Genomic DNA, 8755 nt, shown 5'->3' with positions numbered 1-8755 from the left:
CATAATGTGTTTTTATTTACCAAGTTGTTAATATAATTTTACAATTAAGTGATTTAGCACAAATACAATCCCTGTGGAGAAGATAACTCGATACTTACTATTACTTGATAACGACTGTGTACACTTGTACAAACCCCAGCATTACAGAAGGCCGGGGTGAATGTTAGCTCGGCTAGGTATTATAGGGCCAGGAAAACAGTGATTGAGAAGAGTGCCAAAAACCACCAGAATTGCTTTCGGCAATATGGTGTGAACCTTCGTCAACCACCAAACCACATTCCTGTATCAACCATTTTTATTGAATAATTAGGATTATACATTTCGAAATAACAATTATAAATTTGACAGAACATAATTATATTCGCCACAATCTAGTAAAGATATTATTTTGAAGATAAAATATAAAATAATACTTTTCAATCTTTCCATAATCAAATCCTTTCACATAGTTTAAATTATTCAAGTTGTGAAAAAATTAACCACAAAACTATCTAACGGTGCGAAGTTGATATTAAAGAAACAAGCTTATCATAGAAATTGAAGCTTGGCCATATGACTTTTCCAAATTGATTAAATAGTAATATATTTGATTGGTTGTAATTTTCTCAAACTTTCTATATATTTGGAACAAAACAAAAGGAAAAGCCATTCTTCCTTTAATTTCAAAACCAAATAAAAACATGGCACCACACCTTAATATTGTTCCTTCCATGTTTGTACTTTTATTATTATTCATTTCAGCCTCTAAAGTCCAGTCAGATGCTTTTGATGTTGTTGCCAAGTTTGGCGCAAAAGCTGACGGGAAAACGGATTTGAGTAAGGCAAGTTCAATTGCTCTTAACTTTGTACCCCAAAGGTGAAAATATGAAAAAATTATATTTCAAACTGATGTGTTTATTCATTTCATTTTAGCCATTTTTGGATGCTTGGAAAGAAGCATGTGCCTCTGTAACTCCATCAACAGTTGTGATTCCTAAAGGGACATATTTATTATCAAAAGTAAACTTAGAAGGTCCATGCAAGGCTCCTATTGAGATTAATGTTCAGGGCACTATACAGGCTCCGGCTGATCCTAGTGCTTTCAAAGACCCTAATTGGGTTAGATTCTATAGTGTTGAAAATTTCAAAATGTTTGGCGGAGGAATTTTCGATGGTCAAGGAAGCATTGCTTATGAGAAGAATACTTGCGAGAATCGTGAATTTCGTTCCAAACTTCCCGTTGTCAGCTTTCTTCCCTCTTGCCAGAATTTATTTATTCTTTTTCCTCTTATTATTATTATCAAAATATAATTATAACTAACATCTTTTTTTCGTGTGTTACTTTGCTAACTCAAAAATTAAACAGAATATAAGGTTTGACTTTGTGACCAATGCATTGATACAAGACATAACTAGCAAAGACAGTAAACTATTCCACATTAATGTTTTTGCTTGCAAAAATATTACCCTCGAACGTTTGAAGATAGAGGCACCGGACGAGAGCCCAAACACAGATGGGATTCACATGGGCAAATCAGAGGGGGTCAATATTATTGCCTCTGACATTAAAACTGGTGATGATTGTATTTCTATCGGAGATGGCACTAAAAATATGGTCATAAAAGAAATAACTTGTGGACCAGGACATGGTATAAGTATCGGTAGTCTTGGAAAGTTCCAAAATGAAGAGCCAGTTGAGGGAATCAAAATCTCAAACTGCACCATCACTAATACTTCGAATGGAGCTCGAATCAAAACTTGGCCAGGCGAACATGGTGGGGCAGTATCAGAAATACATTTTGAGGATATTACCATGAATAATGTCTCTTCCCCTATCCTAATTGATCAACAATATTGCCCATGGAATAAATGCAAGAAAAATGTATAACATTCTTATCAAAATCCTAATTGAGTGACAATATTTAATCGATCATTGAATCATTGTTGTGTTGATGCAGGAAGAATCCAAAGTTAAACTAAGCAACATTAGCTTCAAGAACATCCGTGGCACATCTGCGCTTCCAGAAGCTATCAAGTTTATTTGCAGCGGTTCTTCGCCATGTCAAAATGTGGAACTTGCGGACATTGATATTAAGCACAACGGAGCTGAACCCGCAACATCCCAATGTTTGAATGTCAAGCCTATAACTAATGGCAAATTAAACCCGATTCCATGTTCCGGCTCTGTCCCAAAAACCCCTAGCGCCACCGCTTAAAGCATACCAACAAATTCAATGCAATTGTAATTAATATATTTATTCATATTATATAAAAACAATTATTTTTCATTTTAATTCTTTGCTATTAATAAACTTTTGCTATGAATTCAATGCTTTTAATATACACATCAATACAAAGAGCCGAAATGTGATAAAATTTAATTCATTTAAACTAATAACAAAACCATTACTGAGTTTCTATATTGAATTAGAATTAGTAATTGAAGTTCTCTTTATCTTAGTATAATTTTTTTATAAAATCCATCTTCCAACGCAGTACTTTTAAGGAAAAATAAAATATTAAATTCGAGATTCTAATTAAAAAATGAAAGTTCGTCGTCCAAATTTTTTGCACAACATATTCCTGTATTATTTGTGTGCTTAAACATATGATTATATTTGTGCATTGGCTTGTTTCTTTTTCCGTTGACTTTACATTTTTCATGGAAGAAGATGTAATGGTTACCATGAGATATGACCAGATCATTTTGGGTGAACGGATATAAATTAAAAGGATTGAGGATATCCTATGAGGCTAAAGCACAAATGAAAAATTCATTGGACGAGCACTTGGCGAGTTGTTTTCATAATGATATATAATAAGGAGAGATCGGTCATGGCACTTAATTACAAACTATTTGAGCTCTAATCATATATCCAGTGGGCCTCTCTACTAGCTTTATACAACCTTGATGGTTTGTATTTGAATTGATGAGATGAATAAATAAAATTGATGAATTATAGAAAAAGATCGAATGTATCACTATCCGTAGTGAATGGAATTTCTCGTTATAAAAGAGAGATGACTTAAAGACTAAATTAATTTAATCGAGTTATTATTTAATTAATAGTAATCACTTAACTGATGCTTGAAGTAAAAATTAAATTAATTAATTAGCGCAGTCTTGTTGAACAAGATAATTAAATTCATTTACCCATAGATTCTAGTGTGGTAAACATGTCATGAATTTAACGGAATTAGAACTAGGTTTGAAAAATTAATTTAATTGCGTGAATTTGTAAAATTGATTTCATTTGATTAATTAAATTATTAATATTTTGGGAAATAGAAATTTTTTTATTTGGTTGCTTAAATTATATGAGTCGATTATATTCCTAAATAACACAAATAATTATACCACATATGTCAGATAGACCCAATGACCCATCTCACGTAAGATGGGCGACAACCCTAACTGTAAAGGGTGTTGAAGCCCATACATATTCCTACTAGAGAATTTTGTATATTCTCTCTTAAAATGTTGTTATAATTTTTCTTCTTCTTGTTTGACCAAGACTCTTGCAATTGTTCTATAAATAGAGACCATAGGCTTGGTCAACCACACACGATGTGAAGCATCGACATTGTAAAACTTTATTGAGATTTAATTTCCAAAAAAAAATTCTCAATTTGAATGTTTACATTTTCAATTTTTGGCCCATAAAGAGACATCGATGTTCACCACTCCAACATCAATAGAAAGTTTTCATAGCTTTCATCCGTTCATGGATTAGAGCCTATGCTTTAACTATGCAACAACCCAAATTTCAGTTAAATCGAAATAGTGGTTTCGGGACAACAAATTCAAGTCCAAAAAATAAAATTGTTTAAATTTCATAAAATGATAGGTAATATGATAGGAATATTGCATGAAAATTTTTATGGAAAAATTTTATCGATTATGTGTCTAATTGCAAAAAGGACTAAATTGAATAAAATGTCAAAGTTGGATTCTAATAGCTATAAGGATCAAATAGCATCCTTATATAGAAGTTAGACCATCGATGAAAAATATGTAGATATTTTTAGTGATTCATCCATTCAAAAATTGAAAAAGGGCAGGGACTAAATTAGAAATTGAAATTAATTAATATATGATAAATGATTAAATAGAAATAAAAACCTTATTTTAATCATCTTCTTCATAAAGCACATGGAAACCCTAGGAGAGAGAAAGGAAACTTTTTAAGCTTGAATTGGTAAGTTCTATGTCCCGTTTTTAGTGATTGTCATAGTTTTGAAACCGGGAAAGCTTAATTTCTTTCTTTGGGGGATTAATTTGAAAAGAAATAAAAGTTTAGAAATTTTTCCATTGATAATATGCTGTAAATTGAAAGTTTATGATTGAAAATGAAAGGTTGTTGATAGATAAACAACTTTTACAAAGTGATTTTTAGTGAAAACATGTGTAGGGACTAAAGTGGTGTAATTCTTGGAAAAATTCTAATATTTGTGAAATAAATGTGCTATAAAAGTTATATTAGAATTTTGATTAGGCTTGTAATAAGGAGTAAATATCATGAATTTCAATTTCTGAGCCTAGGGACGAAATTGGAATTAATTAAAAGTTTGGGGGAAAAATGGTACTTTTGCCTAGAAAGTGAAATGGACTCGATTGAATGTGGAAATTATAGAATTGATGATTAAATTTATTTATACAGATGGGGAAATATCGAACAAATAAAAGGTCAAGGAAAAGAAAAAGTCTCGGATTAGAAGATACGATCAATTGTCAAGGTAAGTTCGTATAACTTAATTAAGTATGAAAATGTATTGATTTGATTATTGACTTGTGAGAATTATGATATTTAAATGACATGTATATGTAGCATGAAAATATTGACAAATGATATATGTAATTGATGAAAAGGTACAAGAATCTGTTCGAATATTGATTTCCGATTGTACAGGCGATTACATTTGTAAATGGGGTCCTGCATACATTGTCGTAAAGGTTATTCTGAAAAGGGTAATCTTTTGATCTCATTATGAAAAGGAATTTCACCTAAAAGGGTGACACTTGAAAAGGAAACGTACACTTTGTGTGTACACTTGAAAAGGATTTGTAGACTTTGTGTGTACACTTGAAAAGGATTTGTACACTTTGTGTGTACACTTGAAAAGGAAACCTACACTTTGTATGTACACTTGAAAAGTATTTGTACACTTTGTGTGTGCACTTGAAAAGAAAATGTACCCTTTGTGTGCACACTTGAAAAGGAAATGTACACTTTGTGTGTACCATTTGAAAAGGGAATGTGCACCTCGGGTGTGCAACTGGAAAAGGAAAGGTCCATAGGAAATTCAAAGATTCAACGGAAATGGTATAATAGGTGAAATAAGAAGAAATGGCATGATGAGCTCATTTATGCATATTAGTGTTTTTGTACTAACCAATTTGGTTGAATGATTGTGAATACGCAATATTTGCTAGTTTGCTAAATTGATGGATAATTGGTTTATATCTGATTTACTTGTTAAAAATGATTGGTAAGTGTAGTTTTAGTTATATGAACTTACTAAGCATATAATTCTTACTAGGTTTATTTTCCTATTTTATAGTGCTCGAAGCTCGTGAAGGTTGGACTCGAGTCGGAGCAATCATCACACTATCAACTCCATGATCTTGGTATAAATGATAAACTTGTTTTGATATAATGACATGTATAGGCTAATGTGGCCAAATGAGGAAGTAATATGTTGATTTGTAAACTAGCCATTGGAATGGTTAGTAATGTGTATCTTGCGATGACTTGGTATGGTATGGTGTTATATGATAAGTTTTATATGTTTAACAAGTTAAACAACACTTTTCATGAGACATATTTTGTGAAATAAAGAAAAGGTAAATTTATGAGCATGATTAAGATTAGTAATATATCAAATTGGATGATGGAAATTGGTTGGGTTGGTTGGCATATACATGTAAGTTTTCATGCAGGAAAATGGTTAAAGTTGGCTGAGAAATAGGGCTAGGAAATGGCCTTATTTTATCCACACGAGTAAGATACACGGGCTTGTGTCTAAGCCGTGTGTGACGCACGACCTGGGTACATGGGCATGTGGTCCGGCTTTGTGTCCCCTACACCTTAATTAAATGAAACAGAATGCTCAATGTTGGCCACACGGTTGAGACACAACTGAGACACAGCCGTGTGTCTTAGCCGTGTGAGAGACACGGTCTAGGGACATAGGCATGTGCCCTGGCCGTGTGAAGTTTGTAGCTACTTTTGAGGAATTAATTTACTACACGGCCTAAGAACACGGGTGTGTGCCTTGGGTGTGTGCCCCTAATTTGTTGATGATGTCAAAAACAGAGAGTTACACGGGCGTGTCCCAAGTCAATGGGCGTGTGTAATCACACAGTCTGACCACACGAGCGTGAGTGGTACTATTCATAAGTGAAATTTTGAAAATTTTGGGAAAAATTTTATGAGGTTTCGATTTAGTCCCGATTTGTTTCTAATGTTCATATTGGGCCTTGAGGGTCCAATTAAGGGAGGTTATAAGTAATCTTGGAAAATGAATAGCAAATTATATGTTTGATCTGTAAATGTTCTATAATGATCGGTAATACCCTGTAACCCTATTCCGGCAACGGATACGGGTTAATGGTGTTACAAACTAGCTAAGGTTTGTGAATAGTTAAGAAGATCTTATCGGTAGAATGTTGAGAAACGAATTAGACCGCCTAATTCAGAACAAAAGTATGATATTGGTGAAAGGGTTTGTCCCTATAAATATGAAAATCACTTAGTTTTAGAATTTTTTAATTTTTTTGTTGTTTAAAAAAATCATTTTCTAAATGAATGTTTCCAACACAATCAAGATTGATATCTAATTTCTAAATTGAATAGGCCACTAATAATTACTTGGTCTTTCCAGTCCACAGCCAAACCTAGTGCTTTTCTAATCTCCAAAGCTTCTTTGACAAACTTGCACAATGTCTTTCTTCTCGAACGTCTGAATCTATTGAGGACTTATTAACCACATTATTCGTTAATGACATGACACCATTTTATATTTACTTATTACATATGAAAAAAATTTAACCCCAAAATGGAGAATGAGACAAAATTTTGTGCAACTGTAAAGAGGTTTTTAGATAGGAATGATTTTTACATCGAGATTAATTGTAATGTTTGTGTATTTTGCGATTATCACTTAAAGATCACGGAATTTGTTGATGCGATTTGGAGTTTTTGCTTTTAGATTCTCAATGGTTAGTCTATTTTTCTGATTTTATCTTTATTATATAGTTTTCATGCATAAAATGGCTTATTTTAAATTAATTTGAGCATATTATATTTTTATGACATAAAGTGGGCCATACATGATTAAATTAAATAATAAAATATAAAACTATATTTAATAATTCATTCTAAAATTTTTCATTAATAATTTGGGTTTTGATTAATTAATTAAATTGGATAAATTTCTTTCTTTGGTCCTCTAATTCATTGATTTATTTTGGATAGGTCTAGTAGCTTTATTTGATTACAAAACCGTCCAAATTGGGGACCAAGTCAACCCAAAATTTGGCTGCACATGGCCCACTCTCTGGTTTAATTGCACAAGGTCCTGGAAGAGTTGAAGAAATTAAAGATTTACATGAAGATTTGCACTTGGCCAAGTCTCAGTCCCGAGTTATTGTGGCACTCAAATTGACAAAAAATCAAGCAAAAATTAGCTCAACTTCCTCAAATTATGGCCGGCCACCCATGGAAGATGCTTCAAAAGATAAAAACTCCTATTTTTGGTAAACTATCTTTCTCTCTTCACCTATAAATAAGACCTCACTCTCACATTTCTATTCATCCCTCATCATTCATCATTCTCTCTTCTCTCAAAATTCTCTTGCATTTTCCATTTCCCACGGCTAGCATCATCTCTTCATAGAGATTTTAGCAATTAAGCCTCTTAAAGAGCCCTTGGTCGGCCACCTTGGAGAGCCATCAGCAAAGGAGCAAAGCGAAGGAGCGAAAGAGCCTCGTCAGTAAGAGTCTTGGGCGATAGCCACTTTGATTTGGGTTTAATCTTTTCTTTCTTTAATTTAATCTAAAAATGTTTGCTATGTGTTCTTTGTTCTTGCTTACAACAATGTTAGCTTAATTTTATTTAAGCTAGGATGATTATTTTGATTAAATAATATTTATTTGATTATGCTTATAATGTTTGTGCCTCAATCAATTATGTTTTCAATTAAAATCAAGTCTATATTTCGTTCATACGTGATTGAATGCACTTGAATTAGCTTAGAGATCCTAACCAGACGACGGCTAGTGGAAACATAATTGAAATGTGCATGCTCAATTTAGATCCTAACACGATTAAATTGTAGGTTGCATAACAGCTCCAACCAAGCTCTGTTATCTGCATAGTTTTTAGATTTGTGTGATTAAACTGTTTCAAACCTAACACGTCTCTGTTACCTCACACGAATGTTAAGAAACCCTTAGTAAATAAGGATCAATAAACAGCGTATTTACTAAGTAAAGGATTCCAAAAGGACCGAATGTGGTTTCCAAACTCATGAAAGATCGAGTTGCCATAGAATGTTTTTCTGAATATTATTAAGCGTGATGATAATAAATTGAGTTTAATTAAAGAAATTGTACCAGTTTATTTCTATTATAATTGTTGCAAATTGTGTTTAACTCTGCTAAAATCTATTTCATTCGTATAGTTGCATGTTTAGGATAAATTGCATTAGGATTGTTGAATTTATTTTAATATATTTAATTTTAATCATCACTTCCAAATCATAATGTGTTTT

General features: G+C 32.4%; 1 protein-coding gene across 1 annotated transcript; it reads left to right on the top strand.

Moving 5' to 3' along the window:
* Window positions 1-652: 652 nt before the first annotated feature.
* LOC107942088 (polygalacturonase-like) lies at window positions 653-2273 on the top strand. Its single transcript, XM_041110721.1, has 4 exons — window positions 653-821; window positions 913-1221; window positions 1346-1861; window positions 1938-2273. The coding sequence occupies exons 1-4, from the start codon at window positions 681-683 to the stop codon at window positions 2193-2195; spliced, it is 1224 nt and encodes a 407-aa protein (XP_040966655.1). The 5' UTR covers window positions 653-680; the 3' UTR covers window positions 2196-2273.
* Window positions 2274-8755: the final 6482 nt, after the last annotated feature.

Source organism: Gossypium hirsutum, chromosome A04 (genome assembly GCF_007990345.1).
Source record: "Gossypium hirsutum isolate 1008001.06 chromosome A04, Gossypium_hirsutum_v2.1, whole genome shotgun sequence".
Taxonomy (NCBI): domain Eukaryota; kingdom Viridiplantae; phylum Streptophyta; class Magnoliopsida; order Malvales; family Malvaceae; genus Gossypium; species Gossypium hirsutum.
The sequence above is the reverse complement of the archived record's forward strand: the minus strand, read 5'-3'. Positions and strand labels throughout refer to the sequence as shown.